The sequence below is a fragment of the Gossypium hirsutum genome, chromosome A01, assembly GCF_007990345.1.
Source record: "Gossypium hirsutum isolate 1008001.06 chromosome A01, Gossypium_hirsutum_v2.1, whole genome shotgun sequence".
Lineage (NCBI taxonomy): Eukaryota > Viridiplantae > Streptophyta > Magnoliopsida > Malvales > Malvaceae > Gossypium > Gossypium hirsutum.
In genome coordinates, this window is record NC_053424.1 from 53603286 (window position 1) to 53625964 (window position 22679).

The window sequence follows — 22679 nt, forward strand, 5'->3', positions numbered from 1 at the left end:
TAAATGATGAAATTTTATACAATCAATTAATGCATTTATATTTAAAAATATTTAATATAAACCATTTAATATATTAAAATATTAGATTTTTAAAAAAAATTGATAAATAAATAAAAAAAGTAACAAATTGTTATGGATAGGTAACTATCTATTTTTGATAGGACCAAATTATAACAAATTTTTTTAATATTTTGAAATTTTTTGTTTTTGTTATTTTTTTTATATTTTGAAATTTTTTATTTTTGTTTTTGTTTTTTTACATAAAAAAATTATATAAAAATTACAAATTTTACCTAATTCTTTTAAATATTACTTAAATTTTAAAAAAATTATTTAAAATTAATATAAAGGTTATAAAAATTTAATATAAAAATTATAAAAAAGTCAAACATTAGCACGTTGATGAGAAAAACAGACTGGTTTTACGTGGGGGTTTTAAGTGGCATTATCCCATCGGATATTTTTTATTTCCTTATATTTGTGAGCCTGACCCTCTAATTTTAACCCTACCCGAATTCCCCTTTCGATAGCCTACTGTCGACAGAGCTAGCTGCTACTCAGTTCGATTTCTATCAAATTGTTAACCCGATCGGTTCAAGACCTTTTCAAAGTATTTATCCTTTTTTTCTTTAAATTAGGGTTTCCTGGTTTTGCGTTTGAAGCGTTTTCTTTTCTTATGTTCTTCGCTTTCTAAATCGTTTATTTAATAAATGTTAGGATTTTTATTTTGCTTATTATTTGTTAGGCAGAAATCTTGTAGATTTGGATCCGCCATGGCGGCTTTGAAGGATCTTTTACCAGATGCGAAAAACTCAACGTCGACCTATTATGATCACGCGAATGATCCTTGGTTTAAACAACAGTTTAGTACGTTGAAGGAAGAGAAATCCACAGTCGTAAAGGTGAAGCCAGTACCGCCTTACTTGAAGCGCGCCAGTTTTTTTCCTTGGAAAGTTGAAGACTTTGGAGATGGAGGAGCTTTCCCTGAAATACATTAAGTAATATTTTCTTTCTTGGAACTGAATTTGATTCTTAGATAATAGTATGTTTCTTCTTAATAAATATTAAAAACCATCCCCTAAGAACTATTTTTCGTTTAATTTGTCTTGATATGGTGTGCTTGACCATATTCACTTGACTTACGACTTTATATGCAGATGAAGACAGGATGTTTGGCCCTAGTTTTATGTTTAAATATCAGTGTTGATCAACCTGATGTAATAAAAATATCTCCTTGCCCAATAATGGAGTGCTGGACTGGTATGTTTTTTGAGTCAATTCTCTCTTATTTTTGCATTTTTTCTATTTAATGAATGCTCATGATTATTCCTCAAGAAATCTTTAATAAGTTTCGTGTTATTTTAATATGTGACCGAACTAAATGCTTGTTGATTAGTTTAGCATGCATGAATTTTTAAGTTTGGATATTGTTTGCCCTTGGCTCTAAACTGTATCTGCTCCTTATTTGTCTTTACATTTGCATTGGAATGTTGAGAATTACTATAAATCCTGTCCAAGAGTGCTAATTATGATCCTACTTCAAACTGAGCTCTTCTCTATATTTCTTTTTATCAGTTGGGAAACAAGTATCTACTTTTATGTTAGGGTAAAAAAGGGAATATTTTGTAACTATAAGTAGTTTGGAACTTTTAACATATTGAACTTTTTCAAAGAGGAAGGTAAATTTTGTCATCATGTTCATCATGGGGTTATCAATCTGGTCATCATGGTGCAGATTATCATTCAAGGGGTTACCCTCCGAATACAGGGCATGAGAATGCAGTAGCCCATAACAGAGGAGGATTGGAAGAGGAAGTGGTATTTAAATTGTTATGCCAAGCTGACAAGGTTGGTAGTTTGATAGAGAAAGGTGGTTCCGTGGTGTGGGCTATGCAGAATGACACTGGTGCACAATCAAGATTGCTGATACTTCTCATGATTCAAATGAGCGGATTGTAGTGATATCTGCCTGAGAGGCATGAGGACTTAATTGTCTTTTTAAATTATTTTGCTTTATAGTCTGGAGAACTGCAATATTCTTACTTATTGCTAATTGAAAAGCTTTTTGTATTTGGTTGTTTGTCTGTGAAATCTGGAACATTTTGCTTGATTTGTAGATATTATTACATATATGTTGAAATCATGAATTTGATGGTGGATGACCTTTTCTTCGAGACAATAAGAAGTTTTACATGAGTCCCTAACTTACATTGTTCATCAAAATATAATTTGACCTTTCTTCTGCAGAATTCTACTCACTATAATAGGGTCGTCTTAATATTTACTTTATTGGACATTTTCAATTGTTGCTCTATTTGTATTTAACCTACTTTTAGAAAGTCTTTGACCTTATGTCATCTTGTTAAGTGGATTGTTATCATCTGTACTGGATAGGGGATTTAGGGCACATGATTTCGATTCAATGGCACTGACTTTTACATTTTATCAAGCCTTACAATGTGCTAAGTTGATTTATTCTTTGTTCTTGGCCTAACTTTGAACTTTATTTTATTTTTTTATCTTCGCACCTAAAGAAAATATGATACCTGTCATACAAGTGTTCTCAAAAGAAGTCTTTGTTGACATATTAATGGACCAATAACCAATGAACATCTTACATTAATATATGAATGTATTTGGATCCTAATTTCTTAAAGCTCACTATGTGTTTGCCTGCTGCAGCATGCAGAGCAAAGATATTCTCCAGTACAAGATGCTGTTGTAAGAGTGCAGTCCAGAATTGCTAAGATTGGATATGAACCTGGTGCTCCAATTGTTGCTCGTCTTCTTGTACCTTCGCAGCAGGTTGGTTACTTGTTTGGTAAAGGTGGTCATATTGTATCTAAAATGAGAAGAGCTACTGGTGCTAATATACGTGTATCTTCGAAAGAACAACTTTCAAAGTCTGCTGGACTCAAGAATGATGAAGTTGTACAGGTAATTGACAGTCTTAGGCATTAATTTTCTATCCTACTAGCTGTTATTTGATTGACATCAATGATATGCTTTCCTTGAATAGCTTGTTTATTCTACCGAAGTTTCTCATTCCATTATCTTACTGGTACTGTTGTCTTTCTTTTATTTTTGACTATTGCTTAGTCAATAATGTTGTGAAAGTTAGATGTTTTCTCAGAAATCATTCTCAGCCAGTGCTACACCCTTTTTATTGTTTCAACAGATTGCGACCAATTCGTACTGTTTCATCATAAGATCTGTTAGCATTTAAAAAGATATAGAATTGGAATTTGAAAATTCCATCCTAATTTTTGGAGGGCTGATTTTTTTTATTTGAATATTTTAGTTCATAGTTTGGTTTATTTTGGCAGGTCATTGGTAGTTTGCAGTCAGTTCAAGATGCATTGTTTCATATCACAGGCAGGCTTCGGGAGTCTATACTCCCAATGAAACCTCCCTTTCCAGGCATTAATCCCCCTCCCTACTTACCTCTTTACCCTGAAATGCCACCTCCATTATTCAGGCCAAGACATAACCATGCCCCTCCATGCCCCTATCCTTCTCCAAGCGGACCTTTTAATGGCATTGACCCTTTTGTTGGTCCACCCCAACAGCTCGATCACCAACCACCATTTTTGCATGGCATGGATCACATGGGTCCACATAACGTAGGCCGCGGTCCGTATTCCTATGGTGGTGATAGACATGGACATGGTCCCATGTTTGATGGACCATCTTCTCTAGGATCTTGGACTCCTCAGGTTGGTGGCTTGGTTTTTGACGTATCATTTTTGCCTAACTTTTAGAATAATATACTTGATGTTTCCTTTATATGTATGACATTTAATTTTTTCCTTAGTTAATATTTATTTGACAATACTGTTTATTGTTATTGATTCCTTTGATTTATATCAGGCTGGAACACCTAGGAACTGTTATTTGATTACTCTGCTGCAGGAATGGTTGTTAATGCCTTCATTGAGGTACTTGCTTTATTAAAGGATAAATTTTAAGATTTTTTGGCTGCATAAGCCCTTGAATTTATGCTAAAAGTGGAATTTATTATAATTTTATTGAAGAGTTGTGTTGTTAAATCATGATTCCTTTCTGAAGGGAACAAAATTGAAATTTACTCAGCTTGTTGCAAAGCCCAAAGTAGACTTCAAAAATGTCAAGAATGATTTAAACTCATCTCTTGAGTAAGACAAAGTTGCAGTTACCATTTGATTGTATGCTAGATATGATTATTTTGAAAAATCTATAGCCAAGAAAAAAATGAGAAATAAATATATATAAATTATGTAAGTTCTTTGTGTAGCATTTTAAGAACTTCAAAGCTCACATATGATTTGTTATACTCTATATGAGTTCATTGATTCTATGTTTTTGCAATTTTAGGTAAGATCATGGGTGCAGCAGCTTCAACTGACAAGCACTTATGCAGGTTTGGAGCAGGTCAATCAAGAAGCTCTGCTGGAATTAAACTGATAAGTAACTGTAGTATGCTTGTAGTTGAAGTTTCTTATAGTGAACATCATGTTGTTTATTCAGCAGAAGTTTCAAAGATTTTACTTTTTAGAAGAAAATGTATTGTAGTCATTAGATTGGGTTTTCAAAGATGATTATGTTAACGTTTTGATCAAGCATTATGAAAAGTTCTCTTGTTAATGTTTTTGAACTCAAAAACAATTTAAAATGTGTCCATTGTTAGGTCATTTAAATTTTGTATGATCATTTAAGGTAAGAATGTAAATGAGATGATTAAAAAGGAAGTTGAATTTGATATGGTCTTTAGTGGCGTTTTTAGGGAAAGCCTTGTTAAAGGTCATGTCTTTAGTGGCGTTTGAGAAGAAAATGTTGTTAAGGATCATGTTTTTAGCGGCGTTTGAGGAGAAAGTGCCATTAAAGATTATGTTTTTAGTGGCAGTTTAGAGAAAGTGCCGTTAAAGGTTATGTTCTTTAGCGGAGTTTTTAGCGGCGCTATTATAGGCTCAAAAAAACACCGCAAAAAACTTGTTTTGCTGTAGTGTACCTATAAATAGAGACTCTGATGAAGTATTATAATCACCCCTTTTGATCAATAAACTACATTCTCTATTGCTTTTATATTTTTTTTGTTCAAAGTAATGGATTTTTTATCAACGATTAAATTTATCCTCTATGATTTTCAATTTCTTTGACAGTAATATGTAAAGTTTTTACAGGAAGTTTCTTTTATTTAATGTTTTATATCTGATTATTATTTTATATTCTTCTTTCATTATATGCTATCATTGTTTTGGTTAACTTGTTTTACTTTTTGTTCTTAAGGATGGTGAATGATTTGATATCGTTATTTATATGAAATCAATAATGTTTTTGAACTATGTCATACCTTCTAATGATGATGATGATGTTAAAGATTTTCAGATATATTTTATTATAATTTATTTATTATATCATATTTATTATAATTGGAGACTAATTATGACAACATGAATAGATAGATTTTAATTTAAAATTTACGCATGTTTACGATGGTGATTATGAAATAAAGAATTTATTGAGATGTTTATAAGTACGTCTTACTAGATTTGTTGCATTTCCCGAAGTAAATATAAATATAAAGAAAATAAAATATATACTAATGGACCAATAAAAGTGGGAATATAGTAATAAATAAGAGAACAATGACAGTTCTCAAGATAATTTTTTAAATGGTAAAGATAATTTATGGTGTCAATGTGATATGAAAGATTACTGGCCACATATGTGACGTATGTCTAAATATTTTGTTTCTGTTAATATTCTTTGAGGAATGATATGAAAATGTACTAATGAATTTTATCATTACAGATATAAAATATTTATCTTATTTGGTACTGAAAAAAATTAATATTATTTTAATATTTGATAGTACAAAATTAGTCAAACTCTAGAACTAATATATTAATACCTTGTGATGGTTAATCCATTGGTTTTAAAAGATATTCATAATGGATCTCATATGGATCTCATATGGAGATTGTGAATGAGGAAAATATTATATTTCATATAAATAAAAAAAAGAGATTGGGTTATTAATTTATAATCTTTGTGATATTCTTTTGTCATCATCCCTATTAAAGGGGTTGAAAGCAAAATATTTGATTGTGAAAGATTTACTTATGAGCAATAGAATATGTTACTTTTATCTAAAGTTCGTTATGGTTAGATGCACCTGAAGTTGTAAGTTTTTTTAAAAACTGAGTTTACTCTACAGTATTTAGAATAAGTTCTCAATTAAAATTACATAGAAAAATATTAATAATAGGAACTTGTAAGAGAAACTTATGTATGAAAAGCCATTGGTTATGTACTTGTTGTACACTTGGAAAATAAGATTCACTCTCAAAGTTTGATATTAATAGATTTTTTGGGCATTTGAAGATTTTAGTATATTCTTTGAAGCGAATATTGTATATAATTATTTAAAAAATATATTTATTGACTTAGTGGCATTATAGACTTCACATTGATTTAGACATTTCTAGTAGTAAATGTTACAATATTACGTATATGTGAATACAAAGAAAAAAGAATAACAATAGAAGTATCAATTTTGTTACAATTTATTTTGACATTGTTAGTACAATTAAAATGCATGTTAAAGTAGACCAGAAGTTTACTGATACAAATGCATTTACTACTTGGCGTAACCAGTTGACCATCCTGAATCATAATGATGTGAAATTAATTGAGAATTCATATGAACATTCGTTAAAAAAAACTAGAAGATTCTTTAATTTAAAGAATTTTCATTTGTTGTTTGTTCTCAATGAAAATTAATTCTTAGAACTCACTAGCTAAAGTTAAGATTTAATGTCTTGCATTTCTGAAATGAATATCGGCCCATTCATCCACCATGTGCTTGGTTTTGATATTATATGATTTTGGTAGATGTATCTGCAAAATAATCACATACGTGTTATCAATTTACAACTTATCGTTTGCAAGATTGCTTGTTTAAATTATTAATTTCAGATTATGGAATTAAAACAATTCATCTTGCTAATATTGGTGAGTTTACATCCAAAGTTTTCAATGATTATTGCATGTCAATTGAGATAAAAGTTGAACATCCTGTAGCTCATGTTCACACACAAAATGATTTAGCTGAATTGTTTATCAAATGCCTCAAACTAATAGCTAACTCATTACTTATAAGAACAAAACTTTCTATTTCAACATGAGATTGTATTGATTTACATGTTGTAGGCATCAAGCCAATAAATTATAAATACTCCCTATTACAATTTATTTTTGGTTAAGAGCTAAATATTTCCCATCTTAAAATTTTTGGATGTGCTGTATATGTTTCAATTGCTCCACCACAATGCACAAAGATGGTTCATAATAAGAGATTGGGAATGTATATTTATATGAGTCTCCTTATAATATTTTTGAGCTATTAATTCGAGATTTAATTATAACATGAGTTGTCAGTTTTCCCAACATTAGGAGGAGAGAAATAATAACTTATAATGAGTTAGGGGGAGAGTAATTTGAACCAGAAGTTCAATAAGGATAACTCATTACAAGTTAACTATTGGATGTATTTACAAACTTAATAAAAATAACCAAGTGTTATATAGATTGATCGGTTCCAAAGATGAAAAATTCTTCTAAATGGTCATATAGTGGAGGCGGGTGCTTTAGAAGAGACCCAAGACATAACTAATAAGTAAAACTTCAGAAGAGATTCAGGTACCTGAAACTGAATTTTAAAATAATGAAAATAAAAGATCTCGATAAGTTATGTCAATTAGAGAAAATGTGGAACCAAATAATAAAAGTGGTCGACAATGATTTTGCATGCAATATTATTATTGAAATAATGAAATAAAAGGAGGATCTTGAATAAATCTATTGAGAAATATAGATATGGAATAAATTGATCAAAAAAGAAAGACGCAACTCAAGTACAATCAAATTCAAGGAGTTTTTGGACCAGTAGTCCAAATATTTAAAGGTATAAAGCCAATGAGGGTGCAAATGAAGTAGTTTTGCAAAAACGGAATAAAAATATAAAGTTTTTCGCTAAGTACTGGTATTGATTATGAAAAGATATAATACTCTTTTGTGGTGGATGTAATAACCTTTAGATATATTATTAAATTGACAATTCATAAAAGATTTAACTTGCATCTAATGGTTGTTGTTACAACCTTCATAAATCACTATATAGTAAAGTTTCTATTAAAATCCTTGAAGAATTTAGGATGCTAGAAGCATATTGAAATTCTCGAGAAATTGTTCATTTATATGAATTGAAATAACTTGGACATATGTGGTAAATTTGACTTAGTGAATAGTAGTTAAAGGAGGATTATAAAATGATCCAAAATCCCTATTTGTGTTTTAGAAAAGAATCATGATTAAAAGTTTGTTATGATTATTGTTGAATCTCCTGAAGAGATCAAAATATATTTCCCCAAATTTTCCTCACTCATGATACATTCAAATAGTCATTTGAAAAACTAGTATTCAAGATTGAATACATAGAATATGAGAAAATATGTAATGTTTTCATGAGGGGGAGTAAATACGCATTGCACTCTTTTTCCCTTAATCGAGGTTTTGTCCCATTGAGTTTTCCTGATAAGGTTTTTAATGAGGTAGCATATTATGCGTATTATAGATTGTGTACTCTTTTTTATTAAGTTTTTATCTCGTAGGGTTTTTCCTAATAAGGTTTTAACGAGACACATTATCTATCAATGAATATCCAATGGGGAGTGTTATGAATATCTTATTAAGTGGATGTCCATCATGATTAAGATAAAGTTTTAATGTACTTCAAATTCTAATAGTTAATAGAATTAGATCTCAACTTCTTTTATACTTCTTATACCTATAAATAGAGACTCTGATGAAGCATTGTAATCACCCCTTTTGATCAATAAATTACATTCTCTATTGCTTTCATATTTTCTTTATTCTTTATTCTCTCAATCTCTCTTTATTTTATAACATAACTAATTTATTATAATTAAAACCAAATTAATATAAAATATTTGTACACAATTTATTTATCAAATAAATGGTAAAAGTACAATGGAGATCCCTATATTAAGAGTCGGATTACATCTTGCTCCTTTTACTTAAAAAATTGGCAACCTAGTCCATGTACATTAGATTAAAGAGCAAATTGGTCTTTTTTGTTAAAAATTTCATCCATTTGTATTGTTAAGAATTGGCATGGTTAACGAAATAACAAAACATTGACATGTGACATGCCATGTGTACCTCATACTGACATACAAAGACCAATTTTTAATAATAGAAATAGATAAAAATTTTAATAGAAAAACAATTTACACTTTGATCAAAAATACAAAAACTAATTTATCCATTTTTTAAATAAAAGTGATAAAATAAAATGTAATTCCTAATACAAAAATCTTCATAATACTTTTATAAAAAAAACTTTCTTTTCATTTTAACTCAAATTTGGCTCCATTTCAAGTGCGGTGCACATTAGCACGTGAAGATGGTCCCCAATCCCGTCTATTTCATTCTTTTCTTTTTTATCATAATGTGCGTGCGACCCATGATTCATCTTTGCCATTGGTGCAAACCATGCCCTTCCCTTTGTTGTCCTGGTCCTTTTTGTTGGATCTAAAAATCCTAGTGAAGTGCGACTGCCAATACCGGTGCCGGCTAGTCTAGCCTACCTCCGTCCTTGATCTGTTTCGCACAAAAGGTATGGAACAGCCAAAAGATCTGAAGTAGATAAAATATCATTTTAAAGTTCCAAGACATTAATATCAAAGACAGTTAAAACTGCTGCAATTTTATATATAAATCGGAGATACAATGGAGGAACTAATCGGATAGATATGGAAGAGAATCATGTGTGGTTTTAGTAATTACAGGCAAGGAAGGAATGAGCTTTTTATCTCTTAGAAAACTGGACCACGTTAAAGGCAGTAGTGATACTAACGAAGAGCGCCATATAAAATTAGTTTCATGGTCACATAAATGGAGGTGAAAGTAGCATGGAAGTTATTAGATTGTATTTTATTTTATTTTATTTGAAATATGGGTCATTATATGTTAGACTAAAAAATAAATTGATTTTTTTTATTAAAAATTTTATTAATTTATTTTGTTACAAGTTAGTTTGACTGACAAAATAATTAAACAATGATACGTAATATGTCTCATGTACCTCATACTGATGTACGGAGATCAACTTTTAATAAAAAAATGGATAAAATTTTTAATACAAGGACCAATTTACTTTTTGATCTAATATACAATGATTAATTTACTCTTTTTTTAGTAGAAAGGGCAAAATGCAATAGTAAGGACCTCTACGATATTTTCACCCCATAAATGGAAAGAGATAAGCAATTTTACACTTGCTAAATCAACACTTTTTTTTTTCAAGATGAATTGTTGTCCCTAATTTCAGAACATTAATCTTGAAAATAATAAATTTTACGGTATAATAATATTATTAGAAAAGATAATCATAAATTTTAAATGAATTATTTTTTATTAATCCTAGAATGAAGATGTAATAGTCATAAAAAAGCATTGACTATTTTATCTTAGAAAATTAGAAAGTATCTTTCAAGTTATACTTGAGGAGACCTAATTTGCTTAATTAAGAAATGCATTAACACCGTTAAAATCAATAGCCGAGTAATTTTCTTATAAATGAATCAAAGTGATAAATAAATATAAGACATTCTTACGAATTACACGCACGTTCTACATCTCTAACAAGGCCAACAAGCTAATAATATTGGAAGAGTATTGTGCTTTTTCTGTGTTACGATTATAATGAAATATAATTTTTAGAATGTAATTAATGAAAATGTAGTTTTTAAAAAGATTAGTTTGTTTACAATGTTTTGTATAAAATCGAAAAGTATTGATTTTAAAATTTTGGGAAATTTTATCTTCGGTTTATTAAATATTTTCTTAAAAATATAATATGATTAATGAATTTACCATATTAATCAAAAGATAGTATTGATCAGTGGCAAAGCCAGAATATTAATCTTGGGGGACCAAGTTAAAATTAGAGGTGCTACGAAACAATCAACATTTTTTTAATATTATTTTTAATACTATAAAAATATTAGTGGGAAATTGCAAAAATTTTAAAGCTATGAGGGCCTACTTAAATTTTTGAGAGAGTCAAAGTATATTTACAAAGAGCTAAATTAAAAAAAATTTAAACTTTGGGGAGCCATGTACCCCCTAGGCCTCTTCTTGGCTCCAACGTTGATGTTAATATACTTTAATATTTATTAATTAATCAATATTTACATTAAATATTTAATAATAAATTTTAATCCTTATATTTGTTGTTATGTTAATTTAAACTTTTTGCTACCGAGTGGAACTTCTTTGAACATTTTTTTTATCATCCTCTATTTTATCTTGCATGTAATATATAAACACTAGCCATGCATATAACCATTTTCTAAATATTTTTACTTTCCATCTACATCTAAAAATAACTTTCCCGCTTTTTATCATATGATAATCACATTCCATTACTTGTATGAAAGTAATCATGATAACATTATATTCTAATGGGAGTAAGTAATTTTTGCACACTAAACTTTAGAATCACATTTCAACAAATTAAATTCATTAGAAAGTAATAATTTTTCATCATACCAAACGTGTAACACTCTAAATTTTTGGTACCATAAATGATATTGATTTGAAATGGTATATAGTGAAGATATGAGTAAATTTTGAAATAAATTATTGTATGAGTGAACATATGGAATTAATTTGATATTTAGAAAGGAAATCAATGTGGAGGATTGTGAATGTGAAAGCCCAATAGAAAGGACTAATTTATAAACTTTAAAAAGTATAAGGACTAAAGTATAATCTGACCGAACAAAGAAATGGTGGATTATAAAGATTATTGGTATGAAAGTGACATGGAATATGTACTTTTTGAATAAATTGGGGAAAGTGAAAAGTTTAAGGATTGAATCGTAATTTTTCCATTTAACGTTAAAAAGGGCATATGTTTAATCTTTGCCACAAATGGACAAATAGTGAACTATAGTTACCATTTAAGAAGTTTGGATATGCTAAGTGTCATGTATGATAGGAAGGGAGGGTAAGTAGAGAAAAAAAGATCAAAGTGTAATTTTCCCATAAAAGGTCTTTTGGTATTTTTACATGAAACTGTGTTTGGAGTATTATGATAATGAGATATTATACTGTGGGGGATCAATTATGATCCATCAGATTCGATTAAAGCATGAAAATTAAATACGGATTATACATTTAGTGTTGACTTTGACCAAACTTTGACTTGGCTTTTAAGTGAATTAAAAACAAGGGAAAAGTTGAAAAAAGTTTTCATCTTTCTCCTTCTTTGTGCCCCCTAGCAAAAGAGAAAGTTCTCCTTTTCCTTTTCTTTTTCAAACTTTTCTATTTCAAACTTTTCTTTAAATCAAAGCAAAAAGCTTACCCAAAATTTAGTTCTTTTGGTAAAATCAAAGAGAACTTTCAATCTTTATTCTCTCATCAAATTCATCTTCTTCAACCTATGGTTTCCATGATTTAGTGAGAGAAAGTTTAGGCTAGTGAGAGCAATCTTTAATCAAGATAAGAAATCATGATTCCATCATCTTTACCTTTGATATTTGAGAATTATGGTAGGAGAAAGCTATTTGAGCTAGTGTATTGATATATATTTTTTATATTTTAATGATGAGAAAAGATGACAAATTGGTGGAGAGAAAGCTATCTTACTATGGGAAAAGAGAGTTCAAGTGTTGAAAAGCTTAATATTAAATATTAGTTCATCCAAGAGGTACATACCTTTCGATTTTCTGAACTTTTCCTTAAAGTGTGTGATTATAGGTTAAATAATTAATGTAATTTTAATAGCCCGTTTTTAGTAAAATTAGAACAGTGGTTTTAGGACCATAAATTTGATGTGAAAATACTTATTTTAATGTCCAAATCATGATAGTAGAGTCATATAAAAATTTCGTTAAGAAATTTTAACGTTTGCATGCTTAATTTGTGAAAAAGGACTAAATCGCGTAAAGTGCAAAAGTTGTGTTCTAATTGCTAAAGGTGTATAATAGCTATGGAAATTTAAAGTGGAGGTACTTATGTGATAATTAGACCATTTATGTTGATAGTGGAATGTGATGGCTTGGTATAAGTGAAATTATGAATGTTTTTAAAGGTTATAATAGTAAAATGGTAAATAAATGATAAATTAAATAAAACAAAACCAATTTATCATCTTTAACTCTTTCTTCAATAAAAAATACAAGTAAAAGAAGCCATGAAAGCTTGCTAGGTTCGGCCATGGAGTTTTGAGTGCATGGTATGTATTTTAGTCCTGTTTTTAATGATTTTTATGTTTTTGGAGTCATTGTAGCTTAATCTAGCTAGTCCAGGGACTAATTTGCAATAATGTTAAAAATATAGAGTTTTACCATGAATGTGTGTTGGTTTTTATTAATTCTTGATGGATGAAAATTAAAATTTAGTTGTAGTTGAACAAGTTTTGTAAAGTGATTTTTGTTGAAAATGCCAAATAGGTATTTATTTGTGAAATGTGAAAATTATGTGGTAAATGTGTGAAATAATGAAATGTATGGGCTGCTATGGGTCTATATAGAATTCTGCTAGCATGGGTGTGGATTAAATTGCATGAATTTTCATTTTTATGAGCTAGGGACGAAATCGTAAAGTAGTCAAATGTTTAGGGAAAAAATGGTAATTTTTCCATAATATGAAATTGGATTGAATTGAATTGAATAGAATAAATATTAAAGTGGTTAAATTTGATTATATAGATCAAGAAAAACCACGTTCGGAATTAGATCGGGGGAAAAACAAAGTAGTAGATTGATTAGTCGATTTTCTTTGTATTAATTCGAGGTAAGTTCGTATGTCAATAAGCATTAAATAATTGTGTGTTAAATGCTTTAATATTGCGTTCTTGATGAATACGATTTCATGGATATACTTGACGAAGATTTGGAGACATATGAGATCCTAGTTGAACCTTAGGAATAGATAAGATATGAAAGACATGTCAGTAGGAGTTACAGTGTTTTGGGTGCTGGTTTCGTATGTTCTACCGGTGGCTGAGATTTTCAGCATGTGTTGTGGTTACTCGTCAGCTTGTGTGCGTAGCACCGTGTAACTACGTCTTGACCGTCAGCTTGTGTGAGCAAACCCAGTGATGGCTCGAGAGTGAGCATTTATATGAGATATGAGATAGAGATGGTTTCGACCATGTATTGACATTTGGCTTGTGAGATACCCAAGCATTCGATGTTATTCCAAATGGTTCAACGGGCATAGTGATGTTACGAAAGTATATGAATTCAATATAAACCAGTATAGGTATGTACGTGAATCATGATAAAATTGAACCTATGAGATTTGTGATTTCATATCTAACTTTGTGGATGAATATATGTTAGGTGTGACAGCCCTAATTTGACCCTAGTCGGAATGTGGTTTCGGGACCACAAAACCGAGTCATAAAATTTAGTTAAAATTTTATTTGCATATCTTATATGTGTGATAGTACTTGTATAAAAATTTGATGTTTTAATTTTATCTTAGGAATGTGAATTTTGCTTGAAAGGATCTAGTTGAGAGACTTAGAAAATTATGATAGGTAAATAAGTAAGGACCAAATAGTATTAAAATAGGAAAGTTTGGGTTTGCATGTCAAAGTGCCCAATTCATGTTAAGTGGCCGGCGAAGCATGGTTCCATTCCTCCAAGTTTATGTTGTTTATTATTTAATATTGGTAAGTAAATTAGAATAAATTAAAGAAAGGAATTAAAAAGGAAAAAGATGAATAAAATAAGGGAGGAAGAAGGAGTGTTCATCCTTTTCCTTGTTACAATTGCCGTGAGTAAAGAAAACAAAGGTGAAGGAAGGCTCATCTTCCATCTTCTTCATTTGCTGAAATTGAGAAAGGAAAGATTGAAAAAAAGGAAACCAAGGCATTCGGCCATGGCTATTTCAATGGAAAGGTATGCGTTGTGATTTTTATTCTAATTGATATTGAGATTTAGTTGATATGGGTATAGTCTAGTTAACCCATGGCAAAATTCATGGATTCATTGTTGGGAGAAAAGAATGGAAGTTGCCGTATGTATGGGTATGTATGTACTTTGGAAAGGAGATTTTTGTGTCATTGAGTTCTTGTTGTTATGTGTGTATATGCATGAGTATTCGGCCATGCTATAGAATTCATGTTGCAAAATGATTAATGCTTAACGTGATATATAATTGTACTTGTGAATGAACTTGAGAATATCTAAATTATTGGTTGGAGGTGCCGAATGTGGTCTTGGATGAGTTTTAAAGAATAAAAATTTAGGTGACTAGAGGTCAAGGACATTCGGTCAAAGGCTTGTGTGCTAGCAAAATCGGCCTAAATGTCGTTTTGATGTGTTGAATTGAGTAAGCTAGATGTTGGAACACATAAGGATTCGGCCTTCTAAAACAATAGAGATAAGTGTATGAAAGGCTAAGTTTAAGTAGTAAGGCCGAATAGGTTGTAGATAAGGCACTTGTGAGTTCTTGGCCAAGCAATTGACAAATTAAATTAGAGTTCTTGTGACGTATAATGTCAAGTCTAACTTGGTATATTTGGCCACCTAATTAAGTACATCGGTGGTGTTGAATTTAATCTTACACATTCGGCCATATGGGGTAAAAATGGGTCGAGTGTTCATGAGATGAAATTTTGTGATTTGATGAATTATAGGTGATAGTATAGATATACATATTCGGCCATCACTTGGGAGCTTATGTGATGTTGAGTTTAAAATTAGCAAGGTGATTGCCGAATGTCCAAGTATGCATATGCATGTGTGATTAGATTATTGAAAGTATGGTAATTGCATAAGGTTATTAGCCGAATAGCTAAGAACATGAGGTAGCAAGATAAAAATTTTACCATGCCATTCCGTATGTCATAAAATCATTAAAATGTGAATACCAATATATGTAGCAAAGCGGTTGAATGAGTTAATTTATTTGTTTAAGCTCAAGATCCTAAAGGAGAGGCGTCCAACAAGGGGAAATCGAAGGTCATCGAGTAGCCGACTTGGAATTATTTTACCCAACATAAGGTAAGTCACCAAGCATATATTTTGTATTGATCTAAATAGAGATAATGTCTATGTAATTATGCCGAATGGAATGATAAATTTATATACATGTATGCATGTGGTGATGAAAGTGTTGAATGAAAAGAAAAGAGGTGAGATGTATTGAGTTGTTGATCTCGGCACTAAGTGTGCGGGTATAAACATTTATGATCATGAGATTGGCACTAAGTGTGCGGGTTTAAATTGTACAGCACTAAGTGTGCGAGTTTGATTATATAGCACTAAGTGTGCGAGTTGATTATATAGCACTGAGTGTGCGGACTTAATATATATTTTGAATCACTATGGACACTAAGTGTGCAACATTATTGAGTTGATCACGGACAGCGGATCGGGTAAGTACCTTGAGTTCATGGCTAATAGGCGCTATGTTTATATTTGGAGTTGAGCTTGGTAAGTTTGAACCTATGTGACAATTATAATTGAAGTCACGTACATAAGATTTATCGTGGAATAAGTGAAAGGTCGTTTAGTTGTTGATTGTAACGAAAATAAAATGATGTATGAAAATGCCTCAAATATCCTATTGATTAGTATATGGAATGTGAATGCATGACTTGGTATGAGATTGAACCGATAGGTCTAAGGAACTATGGTATGGTTCGGTATGGATGGAGTAACTAGCCTCGTTCCATTTTGTTTCCTCTTGTGATAATGTTATTAATGGATGGTAGTGCATTGCTTATGACTTACTGAGTTATATACTCACTCGGTGTTTCCTTGTCACCTATTTTAGGTTTCTTGGACTCGTCTCTTTTTGCGTGATCGGGCCGTCATCGAAGTCATCACACCGGCTAGCAACTTTTGGTATCTTCTTTTTAGTCGGTCTAGGAGAACATTTCGGCATGTATAGGCTAATATGTTTTGTTGAAATTTGGTATGTAAACTTTTAGCCATGCGAAAATGGCATAAATGTTCGGTTGGATTTGGTTCTATAATGTTAGGTCGTAAGTCTTGGTAATTCGATTTTTATGCCATATGTCATGGTTTATTATTTTTGGTGTTAAAATTCATGATATGGCAATAGTGTAGTAGGGAGATGTTTGACAATGATTAGCCTTTGGCATGGCTAGTCATGATCATAATTTGTGATATGTATGATGAATTACTAGTTAGATCAAGGAGAAATCACGAAATAGGCATAGTTGCTTTAGTAACAGATGCTGGCAGCAGCAGTGACGTGAGATTGAAAAATCACAAAAAATAGTAGGAGTGGAATTAATCAATGAATAAATTATGTAATCGAAGCTCGATGAGTCTATTTTCATATAGAAGAAACGAAACGACCATATGAGCTGTATGTTAGGAGATAATTAAACTCTTGTGAAACAGGGCCAGAGCGATTTCTGGATTCCCTGTTCCGACTTTGGAAATTCATTATAAATTAACCAGAGATAATTAGAAGTCATGCCATATGTGCATAGATTCCCCTTTGAGTCTAGTTTCTATAGAAACAAATGACATCAGTATTGAAGCCCTGTACAGGGAGATATCCAAGTCGTAATGCGCAAAGGTCAGTGTAGTCGATCCCTGTAACATGGGAGACTTTGACTAATAAACTGTACTAATTGGCCCAACCAAAAATTATAGAAAAAATTATGTAGATGGGCATATGAGTCTAGTTTCAGGGAAAATTTACGGAACTAGATTTCGAGTTTCAGAACTCAAGATATGATTTTTAAAGCGACTAGTACGCAGATTGGCAGCTTGTCTGGGAAATTTTTAATAAGTGGTTTGAAGTCTGTTAACACCTCGTGTTCGACTCCGGCGAATGTCTCGGGTTCGGGGTGTTACATTTGATTGGTATCAGAGCTATGGTTTAGTCGGTTCTAGGACTACCATAGCACGTATGAGTCTAGCTATACATGCCTTAATGTTAATGTTTAAATGTGTGATGACTTCTGACGGTTAAAATTTTTGTTTTGATTAGTAAATGGATCCCGGTGTAGAGAGAACCTTGGCGGATGACGTTGAAAGTGTAGCGGCTGCTCCGGCACAAGGGACGCCGCCTGTTGAACCTCAGTCATCTGCGAATAATCAAGGTGAGGGGGCTAAACAAGCCTTCTTTACCATGATGAATGAGTGGGTCGCGCAATATGCCCGAACCAATCCGGCTGTCCAACAATTCCCGAATTTGAATAATCCACCCCAAGAGCCCATAATGCCATCAGTTACTGATCCTGTGAGGCTGAGTAAGCCACCTGTAGACTTGATTAGGAAGCGCGGGGCCGAGGAGTTCAGGACCATAGTTACTGATGATGCTGAAAGGGCCGAGTTCTGGCTTGATAACACCATTCGGGTGTTTGATGAACTGTCATGCATGCCCGATGAATGTCTAAAGTGTGCTATATCCTTGTTGCGGGACTCAGCCTACTATTGGTGGAGGACCCTGATTTCCATAGTCCCAAACGAACGAGTAACTTGGGACTTCTTTCAAACGGAATTTCGAAAGAAATATATTAGTCAACGGTTCATTGATCAAAAGCGTAAGGAATTCTTGGAACTCAAGCAAAGCCGTATGACAGTATCTGAATACGAACATGAATTCGTAAGACTTAGTAGGTATGTCCGGGAGTGTGTAGCTGATGAGGTTGCTATGTGCAAAAGATTCGAAGAAGGATTGAATGAAGATTTAAAGCTACTAGTGGGTATTTTTGAGATAAAAGAATTCGTAACACTAGTCGAACGAGCCTGCAAGGCGGAAGAACTTGGAAAGGAGAAGAAGAAGGCTGAATTTGAAGCTAGAGACTATCGTAAAAGATCGACGGGTAAAGCTCCGTTCTCAGCTGTAAAGAAGTTCAGGGAGGACACTAATAAGTCGAGGACGACTGCGGGAATTTCCATCAGAGCACGACCATCGACGGACTCCCGAGCTACTTCGGTAGCTAGTGTGGGCAATAATCGTCAAGAGAAACCTGAATGTCCCCAATGCGGAAGACGACACCTAGGTGAATGTTGGGGTAAGTCTACTAACAGGGCCTGTTACGGATGCGGTTCGAAGGACCACTTCATTAGAGATTGCACGGAGCTTGATGAGAAGAATAAGATTCAAGGTGCAAGACCTAGTGGAGTGACAACTAGAGGTAGACCACCGAGAATTTTAGGAGTAGGGGTGGTAGTCAGAGAGGGGCCTCTGATATGACTGCTCGAGCCGAGAACCGTACTCCTGCTAGAGCATATGCCATTCGCGCACGAGAGGAGGCATCCTCCCCTGACGTCATCACTGGTTCCTTCACTCTCTTTGATACTAATGTGATTGCATTGATTGACCCTGGCTCTACTCATTCATATGTATGTGAAACCTTAGCATCCAGTAAGACTCTACCTGTTGAGTCTACTGAGTTCGTAATTCGAGTGTCAAACCCTTTGGGTCAATACGTACTTGTTGATAAAGTGTTTAAGAGATGCCCTCTAATAATCCGAGAATCCTGTTTTCCGGCCGATTTGATGCTTTTGCCGTTTGACGAATTTGATGTTATTCTTGGTATGGATTGGTTGACCGTACATGATGCAGTGGTGAACTGCAAAAGAAAAACCATCGATTTGAGGAGTGCAAATGATGAGGTAGTCCGAGTTGAGTCTACCGATTTGAAGGGGGTGCCAGTGATAATATCTTCAATGACCGCTCAGAGATATGTGAAAAAGGGTTGTGAAACATACCTTGCGTATGTATTTGATAGCAAAGAGACGGAAAGGAAACTTGAATCAGTACCAGTGGTTGTGAGTTTCAGATGTTTTTCCTGAGGAGTTATCGGGGTTGCCACCAGTTCGAGAGGTGGAATTCGGCATCGAGATTGTACCTGGTACCACGCTAATCTCAATAGCCCCGTATCGTATGGCATTAACAGAATTAAAGGAATTGAAAGTTCAATTGCAAGAATTGATGGATAGAGGTTTCGCTCGACCGAGTTTTTCTCCATGGGGCGCACCCGTATTGTTTGTGAAAAAGAAGGATGGAACCATGAGATTGTGTATCGACTATCGTCAGTTGAATAAAGTGACCATAAAGAATAAATATCCGTTGCCACGTATTGATGATTTGTTTGATCAATTAAAGGGAGCCTCAGTATTTTCCAAGATAGATTTGAGATCTGGTTATTATCAGTTGAGGGTTCGAGACTCGGACATACCCAAAACCGCTTTTAGAACGAGGTACGGTCACTACGAATTCTTAGTGATGCCGTTTGGCTCACTAATGCCCCTGCGGTATTTATGGATTTAATGAATCGAGTATTCAGGCCATACTTGGATCGATTTGTGGTTGTGTTTATTGATGATATTTTAGTTTATTCACAAGGTGAAGCCGAACACGCCGAGCATTTGAGGTTAGTATTACAGATTTTGCGAGACAAGCAGTTATACGCAAAATTCAGTAAATGTGAATTTTGGTTGAGAGAGGTTAGCTTTTTGGGACACGTGGTGTCCGCATCGGGTGTCAGAGTGGACCCGAACAAAATTTCGGCCATACTCGATTGGAAACCTCCAAGGAATGTTACTGAAGTTAGGAGCTTTTTGGGACTTGCCGGATACTACCGACGTTTTGTAAAGGGCTTTTGATGATAGCTGCACCGTTGACAAAACTACTTCAAAAAGATGTTGAGTTTGAATGGACAGAAACTGTCGGAAGAGTTTCAATCGGCTAAAGACCTGTTTAACCGAAGCTCCAGTGCTAGTACAACCGGAGTCCGGCAAAGAGTTTGTCATTTATAGTGATGCATCCCTACTTGGGCTAGGTTGTGTGTTGATGCAAGAAGGTCGAGTTGTGGCTTACGCGTCGAGACACTTAAAGCCGCATGAGAGAAACTATCCGACCCACGATCTTGAATTAGCAGCCATAGTGTTCGTCTTGAAAATATGGCGACATTACTTGTTTGGAGAAAGGTGTCATATTTATTCAGACCACAAGAGTCTAAAATATCTGATGACTCAAAGAGATCTAAATCTACGGCAAAGACGTTGGCTTGAATTGTTGAAGGACTACGAACTTGTTATTGATTATCACCCGGGAAAGGCTAACGTGGTTGCCGATGCTTTAAGTCGGAAAGCACTGTTTGCTTTGAGAGCGATGAATGCTCACTTGTCCGTCTCACCCGATGGGGTGCTAGTAGCTGAATTAGAGGCCAAACCATTATTGATTCGTCAAATACTTGAATTCCAGAAAGTCGACGCTGAATTGGTCACTAAACGAGCTGAATGTGCTTCGAATGAGGAATCGGAGTTTCGGATTGACGACAATGATTGCTTGACGTTCAGAGGTCGATTATGTGTTCCAAAAATTGGAACTTATTTCAATGATTTTGACGAGGCTCACAGTAGTCGAATGTCAGTCCACCCAGGTAGTACTAAAATGTACAATGACCTGAAACGTCAATTTTGGTGGCCCGGTATGAAACGAGACATTTCGAATTTGTTTCAAGGTGTTTGATATGCCAACAAGTAAAAGCGGAACATCAAGTGCCGTGGGATTACTTCAGCCGATCATGATACCCGAATGGAAGTGGGATCGGGTACGATGGATTTTGTATCTGGATTGCCATTGTCATCAAGCAAGAAAGATGCAATCTGGGTCATTGTTGATAGATTGACCAAGTCTGCTCATTTTATCCCTGTCCGTACGGATTTTTCGCTCGATAAATTGGCAGAATTATATGTCTCCCAAATAGTTCAGTTGCATGGGGTACCTATTCCATCGTGTCGGATAGAGACCCAAGATTTACCTGCGATTTTGGAAGAAATTACAAGAAGCATTGGGTACCAAGATGCACTTTAGCACAGCATTCCATCCTCAGACCGATGGCCAATCGAGCGGATAATTCAAATACTCGAGGATATGTTGAGATGTTGTGTTTTAGAGTTTTGTGGTTCATGGGAAAGATATCTCCTTTGATCAAATTCGCTTACAACAATAGTTTTCAGTCGAGCATTAAGATGGCACCTTACGAGGCTTTATACGGTCGTAAATGCCGTACCCCATTATTTTGGACTGAACTTAGTGAAAGTAAGATCCTTGGGGTTGATTTGATTAAGGATGCCGAGCAGAAAGTCCGAGTAATTCGCGAAAGTTTGAAAGCCGCTTCGGATCGTCAAAAGTCGTATGCGGATTTGAAAAGAAAAGACATTGAATATCAGGTCGGAGACAAAGTATTTCTCAAAGTTTCACCCTGGAAGAAGGTGCTTAGATTTGGTCGTAAGGGCAAACTAAGTCCAGGTTCATCGGTCCGTATGAGGTATCGAACGAGTTGGACCAGTTGCATACGATTAATTTTACCCCCTGAGCTTGAAAAGATTCACAACGTATTCCATGTCTCGATGCTTCGACGATATAGGTCGACCCGTCGCACGTAATCACTCCATCTGAGATCGAGATTCAGCCTACTTAGTTATGAAGAAGAGCCGGTTCGCATTTTGATGCGTGAAGTAAAAGAGTTGCGAAATAAGAAAATCCCATTAGTTAAGGTGTTGTGGCATAAACACGGAATCGAAGAAGCCACTTGGGAACTTGAGGACTCTATGAAGGATGATATCCTAAATTTTTCACTGGTAAGATTTTCG

General features: G+C 33.5%; 1 protein-coding gene across 1 annotated transcript; it reads left to right on the top strand.

Annotated features, from left to right (window-relative positions):
* The first annotated feature begins 457 nt into the window (after positions 1–457).
* LOC107943655 (flowering locus K homology domain) lies at positions 458–4623 on the top strand. Its single transcript, XM_041111696.1, is given in 9 exon segments — positions 458–610; positions 746–998; positions 1158–1260; positions 1736–1909; positions 1912–1976; positions 2683–2937; positions 3327–3716; positions 3871–3938; positions 4354–4623. Coding segments are annotated over 7 exon segments (1059 nt in total). The 5' UTR covers positions 458–610; positions 746–998; the 3' UTR covers positions 4358–4623.
* The last annotated feature ends 18056 nt before the right edge of the window (positions 4624–22679 follow it).